General features: G+C 49.2%; 1 protein-coding gene across 2 annotated transcripts in view; it reads right to left on the bottom strand.

The window, feature by feature from the left end:
- Nucleotides 1–18,139, bottom strand: part of KCNJ15 (potassium inwardly rectifying channel subfamily J member 15) — a 45,538-nt gene that overhangs the window by 7,258 nt on the left and 20,141 nt on the right. The window contains exons 2-3 of one of the 2 annotated variants that reach the window (XM_037042961.1): nucleotides 1,706–1,794; nucleotides 232–345 (exon numbers count right to left, since the gene is read on the bottom strand). In XM_037042961.1, the coding sequence (XP_036898856.1) occupies nucleotides 232–345; nucleotides 1,706–1,778 (187 nt within the window). In that variant the 5' untranslated portion in view covers nucleotides 1,779–1,794. Of the gene's footprint in view, nucleotides 1–231; nucleotides 346–1,705; nucleotides 1,795–18,139 lie in introns of those variants that run through there. The other variant, XM_037042962.1, reaches the window with a different exon arrangement.

Raw genomic sequence — 18,139 nt, 5'->3', positions numbered from 1 at the left:
GTTATCAAAAACCTCCAACAAACACATAGGAAATGATTAAACTTGATTAATGGCTTAATGGATATGCTGGTTATTCTTAGAAGTGCTGTCCCCACACCCTGTTAGGCATGACATTTAGGCACGCAAACCCAGCCTTACTTCTTCAGAACTGCCTCGGACCAGCAGAGGAATGCATTTGAAAGAGTTAACGAACAAGCAAACACACACAGGCTTCGGGGAGGGCAGACCTACCAGGAACACGGGCCTGGTTCCCACACTGCTTCACAGGCAGGGGCAGGCTGGAGCGAGGCCACCGGCCTCTTAAGAGTACCTGCCTGGTGACCGAGATAAATGGCCCGTACATTCCTCGGAAAGATAGCGGGACTGATTAGAGGGAACGCTACCTGGTGGCATGGTTTGTTTGTTGTCGTTGCTCCCACCTCACTGGCATGTAAAAACTTTTTTTCATTTTCCCCTATAAAAAGGAGCCCGTGGGCAGTGGTCTATGATTCATGCAATAAGCTTTGCTGGCCCAGCAGCGTTACCTCAATTAGGAGCTTGGAAAACAATCCTCTGGGCAAACCCCCTCAAGGAAAGTGAAACCATGTCCTTCACGGGCCAACACTTGAGGACACAGGGTGTCTGTTGGGCTCCTTAGTTTTTCCTGTTACAGTATCAGGAGTGTGCCATTTACTGAATGTCCCCTGGAATGATCTTTTTCTTTTTTCTTGGAAAATCAAATCACTTTTTTATTTTCATTGCAAAGAAGGGCCATAAAGTTACTCAGAACTTATTTTTCTCGTTGAAGCCTATTCCACTTATACTGGGATCATCTTTTAAAAAAAGCTCAGGGCCCTGGCCGGTTGACTCAGCTGGTTGGAGCTTTGTCCTGTGCACCAAAAGGTAATTTGATTTCCAGTCGGACCATACACCCAGGTTGCAGGTTTGATCCCTGGTCAGGGAGCGTACGGGAGGCAACCGATTGATGTTTCTCTCTCACATTGATCTCTCTCTCTCTCTCTCTCAAAAAAAAATCAATAAACATGTCCTTGGGTGAGGATGAAAACAATGAAAGAGAAGTACAGGATATAATTGATGAGCCTGGGTCTCATCAGACACTCAGCAATACTTGTCAGTGACCAAGAGGAAGGAGACCAGGGTGACAGTTTGGAGACCATGCCGTGCTGGCACGCCCCATGCAGAGTCAAGCTCAGGACTCTCGCTACCGAAGACAAGTAACTGCATGCATTTAAAAAAAAAAAAAAAAAAACCTGCCAGGGAAAGTGCATGCCATGCAATCCACTCAAATAACAGCAGAGGCTTAAGTGTTCAAGCGTGAGCGACGCACAGACGTCCTGTGGGAGCAAGTACCACCCCAGGCTCCCTGGGCCACCAGCTTCTGCCCAGTGGGCCCTGTTCACACTGCGCAGTGCCGTGAAGCTCCTCTTCTAACCTCTCTGGGAGGGGGAGGGGCAGCGGGCCAACGGGGGGCACCCTGCTCTCGGGCCTCCCCCTGTGTTTCTGCACGGCTGGCGTCGGAGTTGACGACACCCGTAGTGTCTCCCATCAGAGTCTGGTGAGCAGAGTGCAGGAAGAGCCTCAGGGTGGGTCTTGGGTTTAGCATCTCTCCACGTAAGAGAGCAGCTGGTGGATAGCACTCCACAGGTGACCCCTTCTCCCTCCCTCTCGACACCCTGTGCCCGCAGTTTACCGCCCGGTCACTTACTCAGCAGGTCAGAAGCCGTCTTCTTCAGGGCCGGTGGACCGTCCCGGCTCCCCTTCACCCACCTGGCTACCATGGGACTCTTCTGTTGCCTGAAAGAGAGGGGGACACGTGGGGTTCACAGGTGTTTCCAAAGCAACTGGTCCAGTGAAACTGACCCTTAACAATGCCCCCCAGGCCCGGGGCCCGAGCATTTATTTCCAATCCCTGGTAACCTGGCATGGCGCCAGAAGAAAGGCCCGAAGAGTGTTTTAAGGACTAAATTGAAGCCCTCACGGTGGAATCCCCACCCTCTGGAGGGAGTGAAATCCCAAACCACCCTGGCAAGAGGGTTAACTCACCCCCATTGAGGCCCACGGTCAACTGGCCGGCAAACAGGAGGCAGGAAGGGGAAGTGCGGCGGAAGTAAACAGTGAGAACTGGAGGGGAAGAGTCTAGAATATTTTTACCGCCTGTGGAAGTGCATTATTATTCTTGAGTCACAGAACATTAGAGTTGAAAGGATTGTCGAAACGGAGGCATCTGACAGACATTTTTCAAACCCGGTGACTGAGACCTGGGAGGTTGGAACGACTTCTCTTCGTCACAGAGATGGTTTGGGGCAGAAAGAATGAGGCCCAGAGTGTGCAGGAGCCAGGCCAGAGCGCTTCCACCCTGGCCTCCAAAGTCTGACACAGTCTGCGTGGAGCCAGCAGGGTCTTTTGCGGCCTGCTTTCCTGCCCTGCTTCTTCCTAAGCCGCACACAAGCACCAACACCCATTCGTGTCTGTCTGACCCAAAGGGGCGTGTGTACCCTTCACACTTCTTTTCTAATCCAGCAACAGTTGTAAATCATTACAAGAATTATGTATATCAGTTAAGGAGTCCCAATTATCAACCTGTATGGCCTCTTCTACAGTTGATTCTCCCCGGGTGTGTGTATGTTTGGCCAATGGCATCTTTCTTTGTCATTGCTCCGTCAGGAGGCAACGTCGACCTTATCTGGTGCCTGCTTTATTGTGCACACTTTGTCCCTCTCTTAAACAACACTACTTTATCCCTGAGCAGCCTTCTTGGATGACATTTATTTCATTGCTGATAGACACTCTTATTCTACATCATCTTATGTTACTGCCTTTTTCCCCTTTAGTCATCCTGCACCCTACCTTGGCTGCAATGCCAAAATGTGAAGGAAATATCAGAGTGTACCAAAGCTAAGGATGGGGGGATGGTAAAAGACATTCTCTGCTATTTTCCCTTCTCCTTGTCCCACAAGTAAGCAAAATCCCACACAAACCATCAGTAGTTTTCTTTAGGCTTTGTATTCATTTCTCCTATTTGCATTACATTGTTCCAACATGTGGGTTAGGATTGCAGTTCTTAGAATTACAATAGCTTTGCTGAAGTCCTTGAAATTATTAAATGGAGAGATCAATATTACTCCCTGTTACTGGAAGCCAACAAAATGTACATGGCATGAGTCATTTAAGGCTTCTGCAGTGTAGCGTTTGTTCTCTGGAGATAAAGGAAAGAAGAACATATTTTGGAAACAGAACTAAAGAGTAGGCATGCTGAAAAAGAGTAATTAGCTGTAAGGAGAACTACACTCCGGCGCTGGGGACAAAATGATGGGAACTGAAGAAAATGGAAAGCAAGTTACCATCACTGGCCTCAGAAAGGGACAAAATTCTGCCCGAGAAAGGGGCTCTTTTAAGAGTGGGTGATCAAAGAAATCAGCCGGGGCAAGCTGGAACGCGCTGTCCTGTCAGGGAGAAACCAGCCTGTACGTGGCCCGAAGGCCACTGAGCAATGAGAAGAAATACAGATGCAAATAATAAGCATGAGTACCATCAGAACAGGGCCAGAAGGGGTCCAAAGTGGGAATGGTCCCAAGTGGGAACGGTGACAGTGAATAATAACAATGGCACTGACAAAATGATAGAATAAAGACTCAGATGAGCAATCCTAAAGCTCCAGATCAATAATAACTGTCATCATCATCCAAAATGACCCTGCAGGCCCCGTGCCAGCTCCTGTTCTAAATGCTTTCCATGTGTGAACTTAACCTTCACACCGACCTTGTGAGGCAAGCGCCATCATCGTTCCCGGGAAGGGGGAACTGAGGCACAGACAGGTTCTGGAACTCACCCAAATTCTCAACAGCTGGCGTGTGACAGCAGAGCCCCTGGCGAGCTCCTGAGCCCACGCTCACCACCACCCCGACTCAGGCGCTCACGCTTGAGCGGTCTCAGAACCACCTGGAAGGCTCCGCGTTTCCGATTCAGTAAGTCTGGGCGGAGCTCAGGAATTTGCATGTGTGACAAGTTCCCAGGTGATGCCGCAGCCTCAGGAATACATGGTGAGAACCACCAGACTGTGGCACGCACGTGGTAGGGTGCTATTAACAGCGTCTCCCCAGCCCCCTGCTCCCCTCAGCATTCTGAAACAACACCATCGCACAAGGCGCAGAAAACACCGGCTTATCGGTTGTCAGAATGTCCAATCTACATGATCTGCATAGATGAATGCCAACTACCCCGTGGACCAACGCTAAGTATTAACTTTTTAAGTGTTAAAGATTTTTTTCCTAGTTAGTACCACACCGATACTTTCCAAAAATTGAAAGGTCTGTTGAGTCAAATTTTGGAAGTTTTCAATTTTCCTGTCCTGGGAAAAACTCCATTCTGCGTGCCGTGGTGGGCAAAGAAAGTATCTGCATCCCCAGAAAAAATAAGAAGCAGACACTGGGGGGGAGGGCGGGGGGTTCCCCAACCTGGAGCTTCTCAGGCATCAGGCGAAGTCACTCTATGCGCCTCCAAACAGGGTGGTGCGGGTGCAGAAGGGCGAGATCGGAAGCAAACCAGAACTTTGGATTTCTAGGTAAAACTAGGACATGTGGGGACCCGGCTTTAAAGCTCTAGCAAAACAGCTTCCTATTTGTAAGAAAAGTTGCTTGAAAAGCCTTCTTGGAGGCTCCATATTCCTGACAAAACAATTTTGGGAGATTTAAAAAAAAACTTGTTATGAATCTAAAATACATGGATTAAACTTCCCTTTAAGAATATACAGGTTTAAATATTAAGTCGAAAAAGAATTGGTTCACAAGAGGTACTTGAGGTTCACTGAACTCAGAAGGTCTAAGAGTAATTGGGAATAAAGTCAGTGAGGCTTAGCGCGCCTCCCTGCGGACCCTGTGACCTCGGCCGCACTAGCACGAGGGACCCCAGCTGTTGGCCCGCTGCCCCTCCCCGCTGCTCCTCAGACCAGCCCAGGACCGGCTTCCTTGGCTGCTCTGACTGTCCTGCCACGGCTTCTTGACTTTGCCCATGGCAGCTGAGGACGCGGATGGTTTGCCCAGGTGGCCTCTGGAACAAACACACTCACTGGGGCAGAACGAGGTGGCTAAAGGTGAGTCTCAGCAGATTCCAGAGCGTGGCCCTTTGCTTCTTACTTGCTGGGGAAATTAGCCTTTCCTTGTGCAGCAGTAATTCTTCCCTTGGGCCATGGAGGGCTGAGGGTGGCTGGAAGGGAATAGCTCTGAGATGATGGCACATTCCTGACCTGGTTCCTTCTGTCCCAATGACCCCTGCTTTGAAGATGTGAACTGGGACCTGTGGGTACAGCTGTCATCATTGTGTGGTCCTGGCTGACTGCTTGTTGCTGCCAGGTACTGGCTGCCAGGCTCTGTGGGGTCCGTCCACAGAATCCCTCCCTGAGCTTGCTCTTGTGGGACAGTGTGTCCTTACACTTTTGAGTCTGATGTGGTCATGTGACTGCTCGGCCAATGGAGTGTGAGCCACGGTGACTCACACCACACCTGAACAGAGGCGTCAGGGCACTGTCAGGTGAGCTTCGGTTGGGCCGTTCCTTCTTCTAGAGGGTGGGAGGAGGGGCCACTTGGAGCTGAGCTACAGCTGAACCAAAGCGGACATGTAACATGGGTAAGAAACAACTTTTGTTGCCAGTGTAAGTCATTGAATTCTTGGAATTGTTTGTCACTGAGACAAAGCCTCATAAAAGCCTGTCCGCAGACACACCCTTTCTGCATTTTTGTATCTTAGGGAGATGGCCTGACCTACAAGCTACTGGATTTAAAGGAAACATGTAAAGCCTTCACATACCCTTAATGTAAACTCTGAATGTTGGTCTATGACTAAATGTGGAATAGGAAAAGAAATCCAAATTAGCAAGATTCCAATAGGAAGAAGGAGAACATAGAAAAGAAGTGATGAGTTGAATGTTTCTCATTCAATCCTCCTAAGTCAATATTTAACTTTATCTTGAGAAGACAACTTTTCAGAGCAAGGTATAGGGCCTTAGCATGATTCAACTATTCTGGGAGCAAGAAGCCCTCGGTTAAGGACGCAGTGACCTCATGATCTGCAATGACAGACACGCTGGGCAGTGCTGTCATTATCATCGGGTCATCGTGTCATTGCCAGCTTTCAGTTGAGAAGGGGGTGCTGAGAAGGCTCCAGACACTTTCCAAGGCAGTTACAGACCCTGCTCCACTTAACCCTTCCCTTTACCTTGTGGGAAAAGTCCTTTCTTGGTGTCCCCGATGAAAACACTATCTTGCAGAGATGAGGCGATTCACACGTGTTCCTAAAGGTGACCCATGGAAGACCGCATTGGCGGATCAGAGCTGTCTGTCTCCACAGCTGGGCTCCTACCTAAGCTGTCCCCACACTCCCTCACGGAGGGTGCCGCTTCACGCGTGCTCTGCAACACGGCAGGAGTTCTTGCTCATTACACATTAGTGTCCGCTGGACAGAAGTAGCCGTGACGGAGTCCTTGCTTATCCTGTGCTGGGCCTTGCAGAGGTGCCACGTAGTAACTGGATTCGCACATGGACACGCTGCTGTCATTCCTGTACTTCAGGTTTGGAAACCGTGACATAGCCCAGGGTCCAGAGTCCTTGCTTTCCACTTCAATACTACTCGTTTTCTGAAGTTCAGGGAGCATTCGAATTGCCTGGGGGTCTTGAAGTGTGCATTGCTGGGAGCCACTGGGAGTTTCTGGTTCAGTAGGTCTAGAGTGGGGCCTGGGAATATGCATTTCTACTAAGTCCCCCTGGGATGCTGATGCTGCCGGTCTGGAGACAACACTTCCAGAGTATGAGCCGCACTATTTGCCTCTTAATGAGTTAGATAGACATGTGTGGGAAAAGCTCGTGAACTGGTTTGTCTAAAAGTTCAGGCTTGTTACCTGGCAACAGAAGAGGAGGGACAGAAGCCCATGGGATTAAATAGACAACAGTGGTGGCTGGTGGGTAGAGCTTCCAGGTAGCCAGGAGAAGTGTCCCGGAGGACAGAAGATCGGGCATGCTGGTTTGGGGGAATAAATGAGGATTTCTGGGAAAAGGAGAGCAATTGGCTGAAGACAGCCCCGAAGTTTCTACTGCGATGGCGGGTACCACCGTCCTTGAAAACACGGGAGGCCTAGGCGGGGAGCCAGGTTCTGGGGCAGGGGAGAGCTGAAGCCGAAAGGACCTTAGCCATACTCTCGATCAGCCTCCCGAGGGTGTGTGGCATTTACAGGTGTCCCCCAGGTAAAGAGACTTGTGGTCAGATGACTGCGGGAAGCTTTACCTACCAAACCTCTTAACGCCCCGCTGTCTGCACCCATTGGAGCATCACACCCCACGTTTGCCTGTTGCTGGCTCTGAGAAGCCCTGTAGCACGGACACCTGCGCCACCATACCTGGCATTTGTCAGACCCCTGGGAGGACTTTGAAGAGCACCCATGTGGTCTAAACTGAACTTTGTATTTGGAGGAAAAGAGGATCAAAGGGAGTGATTTGTTCGAAGTCACTGAGCCCATGGCGAGGCTAAGCCATTTCATAGACAGATGCCGCTCTTGGTTGTCCCGACATACCCTGAGATGGGCTGTCCCTCTCACTGGACACAGAAGACAGGGCAGCACAGCTGAGGAGGACCCCGCCCCCAAGGGCTGTATCAGCATCACTTGAAGTTCATTAGAAATGCCAGTTCTCGGGTCCCGCCCTTGAGCTGCTGGATAAAACCTCTCCGTGCTACCGAAGAGCTGCATCTTACAGAGAACCTAGCTCCCCAGAGGCTGCTGTGCCTGGTTGGCCCATGACAGCTTGGCAAACTTGCCAGGTCTTTCTTTTGCCCTGCTACCCACTGGAGAAGTGGCAAGTCCCCCTTCGAAAACAAACTCCACATTTTTGCATCGCCTGGGAGCGTCTAATGATCCAATTTGCCTCTGTGGTCAAATATTTAGCCTTTTTGCCTATGTTTCCATTCTGTTATTATTGTTTTGAATTCCATAAGTACTAAAAAAATCCCTTTCCATTGCTAAATGTGGTCTGCATAGTTATACCCTTGCTCCTTAGTGCAGTCTTTTTTAATTTTTTTCGTTCCATAGAACATCAACCTTTCTCCACTCGGCAAAGACAAGTTTAAACAGATCCTGGGGTCCACGGGAGACTCATTTTCCATTTTCCATGGCAAAGAATCTGAGCACAGAAATAAGTCAGAGGTATCATTTGCTGAATATTTTTGTAAAGACAGTTTAATTTCAGGCCCTTTATTTGCGAGTGAGTTGTCTAACCCAAATAAAACATTATACATCTGTCTGGTGTTACGAGTGACCAACTTCAGCTGAACATTATTACTTAATAACAGCTAACTTTCCTATAGAGCAAGAATGTGTAGCAGCTGACGAGCACATGGAAATTTCCGTTGGCTTACCCCCCTTGGCCTCTCCGTGCTCCGACATGTGAAGAACTTGGTAATAAGCATATTCCCCCTCTAATCACAGCGTGGCTTGGACATGCATTGTTGTGAAATGACTGGTAAAACAGGAAAATTTATGTCTGAGGGGGGGAAAAAACACAAGACGAACCGGATTGTGTTAGCCTCCCGAACGCCCTTCCCCCCAACTTTCTCTTCAGCAAAGAGAGCTCGTTAACTAGCTCCTGAGATCTTGTCTGGCTTGGTTCCCAGGCCGCCCAGAGAGGACCGCTCACCGCTGTCCCGTTGCGATAAGGAGGAAGCAGCGCCGAGCGTTCGAGCTTGTTGGACGCAACCTGGAAGGGGTCATTCTGGGAGGCACCCATCTTTGCAGACCATCCTCCTAGAGACACTAGGATTTTACTTAGCGTACTCTACTTCATGGAACTTCAGGCCGGCCCCAGCTGGAGCATTCAAAAAGGAAGGCAAAACCAGGAAGCAAGCAAGCAAGCATGCTGTTTTCGCTCACTGTCCTGGAGAGTTGCTCGGGACAGATCTCTGACTTGTCACAAGGCATTATCGTATGATTTGCAGCACCTCAAATTGATTTTCCCCGAAATAAACCTCTCACTCACTGAGACAGTGAAGGCGCCCCCTCTAACCACGCACATTCTCTCCGTCTCACATTCACAGTATTATTTATGAGAAGGAAGACAGAAATATAGAAAGAGCATCGCGTTGTGGACATACATACCGACCTCACGCTGGCTGGGTTTCCTGGCTTCGTTCTGACTATTTTTCTTCCGTTTAAAATGACTTTGGAACTGTCGGTTTCTACTGACCGATGATGAATGGACTTTGGTGTGATTCACCTTGATGTGAGGGTGGAATTCTCCTCAGTGTTTTCTATGCGCTTTATTATCATAATTGGACTCTCGTCCCAGAAAAAGGAACTTATGACTTTCACTTGATTTAGAACCAAGTTATTTCACGACGGGACGAGTGTCAACAAGTTTTGAAACTCGGCTTCACTGTCAGTCTCAACTCTGACCACGTGGCTCTGATACAGAAACTGGGTATCACGGGGTCTCAGGCGAACACAGTGAATACCAGAATTCTTGGACTGCGGTCAATTTGCTTTTAGGACTGGCGGTATTTCTGAGTTGTCTGCTTGTCCCAAAGTTGAAAACATGGACACTTCTGATCGTTGAGTGATAATAAGAAATTTTCAAACTTTAAAATACTTTCCTTCACATCCAATCGAAGTCTGAGAGCTTTCGCAGCACTAACATTCATCAGTAAACAGTGCAAGAAAACATGTTCTAACCATCTGGAGTTAATTAGCTGGAGGACTATTTCCCAATTTTGGTGTTTTTAGGGTTGCTAGGTAAAATACAAGATGCCCAGTTAAGACTAACTTTCAGATGGATGACAACTAATTCTTTAGTACCAGTATGTCCCTTGCAGTAGTTGATATAAACTTACACTAGAAATTAAATTCATTCATAGGTATAAAGAAATACTATATTTTTTATTTACTGAATCTGGCATCCCTAGAGGAGCAAAGTTATGCCCAACAGTAGCTCAGAAGGTCAACAAAGTGAGAGGCCAAGTTCAACGTGCAGACAATATTCTGAGAACAGCAACCGAGATTTTTTCAGTGCTAGGAACCCTGACAACAAATGCAGCCATTGTGGGGTGAGAGGCAGCCTTTTCACGCACCCGAGGTGTTGGGAAGCCCAGTAGGCTAGTCTCGTTTTAATATTTTAGCTTGGAGCATCTTAACCATTCTTGTGCTACGGTCCTTTCTGGCAGACCGCTAAGGTGCCTGACTGCCTTTTCAGAAATTGTTCAAATAGATAAAAATAAAACAACTATGATTACAAAAGACATAAATCATTTTAAAACATTTTTAAAAACCGAAATTGTGCTTTTTCCCCCCCAAGCATTCATTGGTTAAGAGCTAGCAGTTGGTAAGGCGTGGTGAGCAGAAATGTTAAAGATCTCTGGAACAGCTGCCGTGTGGAAATCCTGTGACTTCTACAATGACGGAGTCACAGCTGGGGCCACTGCGGTGGCAGTGTGTCGCACACTCACAGGAACACACGTAGAAAGTTTACTCAGAGGTGGTTGAAGGAAACTCTCCATCGTTTGCCGTCCAAGGTCACTCTTCTGAATGCCCGCCCTGACCTTTCCAGGCCCCACGGACCTGGGTGTGAACCCTGCTGTGAAGGCAGCCTCCATGCACCATCATCCTGATGATGTCACAGAAGTCTGCTAACCTGGGGGACCCTTCGTGACTGGTTTCCCCACAGACACCCTCCTGACGTTTTTAACGATCAGCCTTCTAGCTACCGTTTCTTCTGTGAGAGCAGTGGGCATGCATCCCAGTGGGGAGCACAGCTAATTCCCTGTCTGTCCCCAGGACATTACCACATGCACTGGAGAGAGCAGGGACCGTCACACTGGGGCTCGAGTTGCTGCCCTGGGGAGGTGTCACAACAGCCCTGCTCAGAAATCATGGTACAGTTTCTCCTGACATGGACACAAAGGGGGAAATGACAGCTCAGACACACACCCCCTGTCTTTATAGCCTTACGTGTGGGTGTCTCAGAACTGGGAAGCTAGAATTTCGCTGTCACCTTACTACTCGGTCACATGCAACTTTCAGTCACCAGGGCTTCGTTATAGCTGTGACCAGGAGACAGAACACTTGCCCATCTCAGAGAGTGTCCCCTCCACCCACCGTCTGGCGGCCCCCTTGGCAGACAGGGTAGACCCAGGACACCTTTGCGAGGCAAGAGGCTCTCGCAAGCCCTGGTTCCCGCTCCTCCCCTGACTGTTTTCTCCAGGACGTAGCCTGCATGCGGACTTGCCCCTTCCCAAACTGCTCCCTACTTTCCCAAAGCTTCTCCTGTCCCCTTCTCCATTAACCCCACCTGCCCTGCCAAAGTCAGAGGGCATGTGACCTCCTCTGTCCTTCACCAAGATTCAAGGCTCCTTCAGAGACGGGGTAGAGTCAAGGTTAAGTGTACAAGGTCCTGCCTCTACTCATAGGGGCGAGGCTTTGAACAGCTTACCCCTCAGAGACTTGGGTTCCTCATTTGCAGAATAGCGATCATAATAATTCCTATGCACGATAGGGTCATGCGAGGTCAAACGCGCATGAAGTGCCATAGAACTCTGCCTGCTCACATTATACGAGTTAGCACTCATCATTGTGTGTTTACAGTAAACAAAACACACAACATAGAGCTTACAAAAGGAAATTACATTTACCACAGACAAGAGCAGAGGGCTGAAATGTGACTATAGAAAGTTCTTATGAAACAAGAACCCTTGTTGCCCCAAATGGCCATGTTTATAAACATGCAGTTCAAGAAAATGTATACATTGAAAAACAACTTTTTCACAACGCTTATCCATACCTTTCTATGTGGAGAGTTTGTTGAGCACCTGCTATGTGCTCAGCACTGTGCGAGGTGCTGGAGCCCCTCAGTGAATGAGGCTGATGCGGCCCTTGCTTTTCCGTAGCTCACAGTAGGGCAGGGGAGGATGCGACCAAGTGAACCATTAGATGAGTTAGTTAACAATGGTCATGAAGAGAACTAGGGAGGAGGTAAAGGACGGATGAGAGAACGGAGTGTGGGGAGTACACTGTGCCCTGGTCTGCAGTTCAAGGCAGCTTCCCCAGGATGTGTACAGAATAACGTGGCTGGTTAGGAGGCCGGCCAGGGGAGAGAAAGATGAGTGTTCTGGGGAGAGAGACCCCTAGTATTTGCAAAAGCACGAAGCTCACAGGAGGACTGGATATTGAGGAGGGGAGAGTGGCGGGGGTCAGGCAGGAGCACAAGGCACAGCACACCCGGCAGGACTCTGTGGGCTCCATGAGGACGGTGTCCCTTCGTGCTAGGAAGAGAGGCACCTTGGGTTTTGATCACAGGACAGACAGGGTCAGACTTGCTTTTCAAGATCATTGTCCTTGACCCAGCAGGAGATGGGTCAGAAAGTGGCAAGCGCAGACGCTAAAAGCCTGGCCGACTGGTGCTTCAGGCGTCCAAGCCTGAAGTGCTGCGGCCAGAGCAAGGGCCATGTGGGCGGACTGTGGGAAGGGAGCCGTGCTGCTTTCCCCATCCCAGCCAGAGTCCAAGGGCAGCTCTAGCAGGTCGGGGCAGTGGCACGGGTGGACAGGCAGACCAAGTCTCAAAGATGACTCCTGACACCCCTGCCTAGAAATGATGTGCCTGGGGTGGGCGGTCATTTACTGATTCAGAGGACACTGGATCCTCCTCTGCAATCTAAAAATTCCTACGTTATCAGCTAGCCCATTGCTTGGGTGACTTGTTAGCCTCACTCAGTACTTGATGGCAACGTGGAAGGGCCCAGCCTGGGGGCGGGTAAGGTTTGAGGGGCTGTGAGGGGTGGCCTGGAGCAGAGCAGAGATGAGCCTGGGTCTGATGTGTCTGATGTTCACAAGAGGGCTGGCCAGGAGCACTGCCTGTCCTGTTGGTCTGCGGATGGGACTTGAGGGATGTAAGCAGTCATAGAGTTGGGGCAGCCCCTGGAGGGCTGGCAAATGAGACCAAGAAGGAGCCACGGACCAAGAAACAGAGTCCGTCACCAACCAGAGGTTCTGAAAACCATGCCAGCATTCCGTGCGGACAAGCATACAGAGGTGAACAGCTTCATGCGTGGTGTCTGATGGAGTCATTTGGCGTAGGTAGCTCTTTCGGTGGCAATTGGACAAGTTCTGTCCAAAGTTCAAAGTGACCTATCCCTTTGACCCAGTAAGTGTAGGTCTAAGAATGAACAAGAAACATGCGTCAGGATGATGTGTAAGCCTGTTCTCTACATTAGTTAGAGCATTAAAACATTCAGACTAACCTGATCACCAAAAACACAGAAAGGATTTTAAATTCACGACATTTATAATCTGAAATATTATGTGGTCTTTAAAAATCATGGCAAAGCTAAACATGTTAAGTTAAATAAAAGTCATGCAATAAAGTTGGGTATTCGGTACCATTGCTCTGATTTTCTCTCTAGGCAGGATTAAAATCAAATAAATGCCTCTAAACTGGGAGCAGCAGTTATCTCTTCAAAGAAAAACAAAATTAGGGAGGTTTTTCAATCAGATTTTCCATTTTTATGCAGTTAATCTTAAAATTCAATTTCCCTAGCCCGGACCAGCCCCACACATTCCAGATTTTACTGTAAATGAGAAGGGCTCACTCTGCTCCACCAGCAACTTTTCACACGCTGCTGTGGCCAAACCGTGCGCAAGAAGTTGCCCTCAGAGACATCTCGACTGTACAAACCCACGAGCCGAGGGGTCAGCACGTGTGCAGGGTTCTTAGTCTGTGTCAGCACAGGGCAGATGACCTTGCGCTTCGCCCAGGAGGAACACCAAGAAAGCAGGCGACACGCCCCTGTACCCTGTACCCCTTCTCTGTGCCCTGTGCCCGGCACACTCGTACTCACAGGCCCCGTTCTAGTCTCACCTCCTCCGGCTTCAAGGAAGACTGCCTCTCGCTCCTCCTTTCTGCCCGGTGCACACTGTCCACCCCCCACAACAAAACTCAAGGTGTAGCTGTAACGATCTGTTTCGAAACTTCTCTTTCTCTTGAAACAAAGCTCTGAGGTTGGATGTCCGTTTCCTCTTTCCACACGGATGCCGACACGGGCCTGGCACACACATGGTAGAGACTTGAAGTGTGAGGGACCAACAGGGTGTGGGGAGATGCCGTTCCCGCGAACGCAGAGCCGTCGTGGTTTGATGACTGGGAACCAGTTTGATAACTGGTGAAGCTCATTTGGAGGTAGTGGGCTGTGGTGTCCTGGGTCGGAGAGGAAGCCAGTTCCAAACTAGGCATGTGGGGGGAGGGAGGATGGGGAGGGGTCCACATACGTCACTGATGTGAATGACTGCCGGAGAAATAACAATTTAGACTTCCTGTTTGGATTCACAGCACGAAGACTGTACCCTGATATTCTACCTCAAAGAGAGAATGGGTTTTACATTTCTCAGACTGACCAAACTGATCAGCACTTGGGTAGCACACACTCCATGTAGCCCAACACGCTGCTTGCTAAGTGTGTTGCGTGTTTCATGAGGCTTTCAGCTCTGTCTGCTCCCTTGGAACGGGCGCCTCTGCTGGGTTGGACCACAGTATCCTAGAGGGTACAGCAAGAAAGTAATAGGAATAGACTTGTTCAAGTGTGGCTTCAGCTGCAGCCTTTTAAATGCTTGTATGTTGTGCGTATTTAAAAACGTGTATAACGTAAGTGCGGCACAAAAACTGTGTTTGTTGTACATGTATATCTCAACGCACGAGTGTACGTGTGTGCGCATGTAGGTGGGTGTTTGCACAGGAGGCTGTGGAAGTTTGAATCCATTCCTCTAGGGCCCATACTTAGTAATAGGATCCATGGGGATCCTATTAAAATGCAAATTCTGATTCAGAGGGTCTGGGCTGAGTTGTGAGAATCTAAACTTCTAACTGGCTCCCAGGCGATGTGGAGCCGAGGCGGGAGGGGGCCACCCTGTGAGTCACAGTCGGCTCCGAGGTTCTCTGTCTGAACTGCACAGCACAGAGCACGGACAGCCTCGGAGGCTGGTCTCATCTCTCCCACGGAACTGCCACACCCAGCTCCACTCGAGGTGCTAGGAGAAAAGGTGACCTACTCCCAGGAAAGGAAGACAGGGTGGTCGGGAAGGCTGCCTTCTCTCCCAGAACTCGGTTGAGAAAAGGCCTCTGAGAAGCTTGTGGGGCATATGGCTTTAACGATGGGAGGAAGTTCAAGGTCACTAGCGGACTGCGTTATTATTTTTTGAAGCACTGTGTATAAGCCACCTCCCAGTATTACACACAGCCCTGTAGTCAGCAATTCTTTTCCAGTGTTTGGCTTATATCTGGAAACTTCCTTTATGAGAAGCATAGCTGGAAATAATCGGTCTTTGCCTGATTGTCAAAGACCCTGTAATGCTAATGTTCAGTGGAAGGGGACAAGTTGGGAGTTTCTCGCTCATCCGAGCTTTCTCCATACACCCTCACCCTGATGGGGCACTGGCATTGGGAGTCAGTGAGTCACAGATGCTCCTTGACCAAAGGAAGAGGAAAAAACAAAACACACACACACACACAGCACTCAGTGAGTATTTGTGAGACAGCGTGCACACATACGCACATTACTGATGCATTATTGATGAATAAAATGATTCTCCTAATTCGCAAGCTCACCCAGCAAGCCATGTTTGTACAACCTCGGACAACTTTCCAGAGATGACTTTGGTCTACTTTGAACCATATGCTGTAGCCTAATGTCTGAGCCAGTTTGTGCTATGCAATAGTGGCCGCAAATACGTCTTCAAAGATCTACGTTGTCTAGACTACGTCACTGGCGTCAATGGATAGTGACGTATCATTGAATCAGAAAGACTCTTCCTCTGCATTCAGGTCTGCGGTCCACACAAACATAATGCAGCCGAGCAGGATTTCACCTCTAACTGCTTTGACATTGAAGTGAGATCACAAGTTCATGTTTAACAATGGAGAGGATGGAAGAGGAAATTCCAAGGGGCCATTAATTGTCCACATCAGCTGGGTTGGCTCTTGAATGAAACCTAGTCTGCCTATTCTTAATGTTCTGTCTTGGGTTTGTCCTCATCCCTATCTTCAGCAAGAGATCCAATTTTCAGGGGGTGAGGTTGGGAATGAGACCCTGGTTGAGAAACCTCGGTAGTGTCCTCTTGTTTGTTCTGTGTGTCATTTCCTCTTTCCTCTTGGTCTTTAGTAACGAAACTCATGCAATGACAAAGCTAAAATACCTGTTTGGGTCGTGGGAAAAAACAAAGAGTTCAGCTAAGAAGAGCCTTGCACCACGCACGAGCCAAGCTTTGGGGAACAGAATCAGCGAGTGTAGAGAAGAATTTTGAGGAGGAAAGAAATGCCACTACACCTCCATTTCCCCGGTGGTTGTGTGGTGCCCCTTCAGCCCACAGCACTAAGTCCTCAGCCACTGCATTCCATCAGAGTCACTCGCAGCACAGCCGGTGGGCACATTTTAGTCCTCCTCTTATTTGACACTTCATAGTATTTCAGACTGTTGCTACGGTCCTCTCCAAAGTCTCCTCACTCTTCTGACTCCTTTTCAATGCCACTGTAGACACCTCCTCTTCTTTCAGTCCTTTTGATGGTATTTTTTCCAAGTCTCCATACCCCAAACTGTTTTCTTCTCCCTGAACACACACTCCTGTTCCCATCCGCACAGCACCAAAAAAACTTGAGAAGGCCTAGACCTTGGGTCTCCACCCCAGGTCTCTCTCATCACTGCCAAACCAACAGTCAAAAAGTGGCTCAGGGTCTCTCCTGGGACAGCCCACGGTCTGCACTCGTTATCTGCTGCCCAGGCCACCTCCCCTCCTCTGCAGGCCCTCAGGCACTTAAAGCTACCGGACACCCCTAGTTTCCCTCACTGTCCCTTGACTCCACCTCCCTCTTCACACCACTCCCGCCTTGGTTTACACGCAGGTCCTCTCTTCAATGACCACAACAGCCTCGTCAGCAGGTCCGTCTCTCAAGTTGCTCTCCCTCTGAAGCATTCCCCACCACACAGCCTCAGTGGTCTCCCCAAACCATGCCTCAGCTGCCCGGCTCAGTGGCCCCACTATCTACAGGCCAAAGCCTCAGCTTCCAACCTTGTGAACATGGCATGTGAGACCCTTCAGGAGCTCGTCCTACCTGTCTTTTGACCTTGGCACCCCACACTGCCATACCTGCCAAATGACTCAACGACTCCAATGGACGGGTGCTCTAATGACGGACCTGATGCCTTTTCACGTGCCCAGCCACCTGCTGGAGAGTCCTTCCTTTCTCTTCACCTGCTCCCTGCTGTCTATCTTTTGAGACACTGGCCACTCCAGGTGGGTGCTTCTCTCCCTATTGCTATGGGCAGGTGTTTCCCTGTATGCGCCCTCCCCCCCAGGCTTCTGTTTCCCAGAGTACTTATCTCCGTGTAGTGGGATTTCTTGTTCACTTGTCTAGCTCTAACTTGAATAGCAATTGTTAGATTCACAACTACCATTCATTGGGAATGGACACCTAACCAACACCTTGTTGGTAGTTCATGTACTCAACTATACATTTCAGAGAGACTGGTAAACCCTTTTATAAATAAATAAATGGAGACTCAGGTGAGTTGGCCTAAGGTTATACAACTAGTCAGTGGTGGTGACAATATTGAAATCCTGGTCTGTCAGACTCAAAAGCCAGCTCTTTCTCCATCGCGCCCCATGGCCTCTAATGGCAATGGGAGCTAGCACATCTTATCTGTACGTGCCAATGGCTAGGTTCTCGCAGGGGCTTCATGTTTGTGAGTGAATGAATGGATGAATGAATGAATGAAAGCACAGAGAGCTTGGAATCTTCCAGGTCTAGAATCTTCCGGGTCTCTAAAAGAATGCACCTGCGTATGAAGTGTATCTCGATGAGCTATCAGTGTCTTACAACAGACATGACTTTTTACTGATGCAGACACAGGCAGCATCATGCCTGCAAGTCAGAGCTCCTGACGGTGAGTCAGGACCGTGCCACCCTGTTAGCAGCCCTCACCCTGAACCTGCCCCTGTTCCCGTATTATTTATTTCTATGCGTGGTTCCGGGGTTGCCCGAGCCAGATGCTGAAGTTGGCCTCTTTCCCTTCCCATTTTGACCGCAGGCACGTGATCTTCGGGGTTATCTCCTAGATCGTTCTTGCTTCC

This window comes from Sturnira hondurensis, unplaced genomic scaffold (genome assembly GCF_014824575.4).
Source record: "Sturnira hondurensis isolate 20B ecotype Veracruz unplaced genomic scaffold, ASM1482457v3 Scaffold0003874, whole genome shotgun sequence".
Taxonomy (NCBI): Eukaryota; Metazoa; Chordata; class Mammalia; order Chiroptera; family Phyllostomidae; genus Sturnira; species Sturnira hondurensis.
Note: the sequence above shows the minus strand (reverse complement) of the source record. Positions and strands in the feature narration are given on the sequence as shown.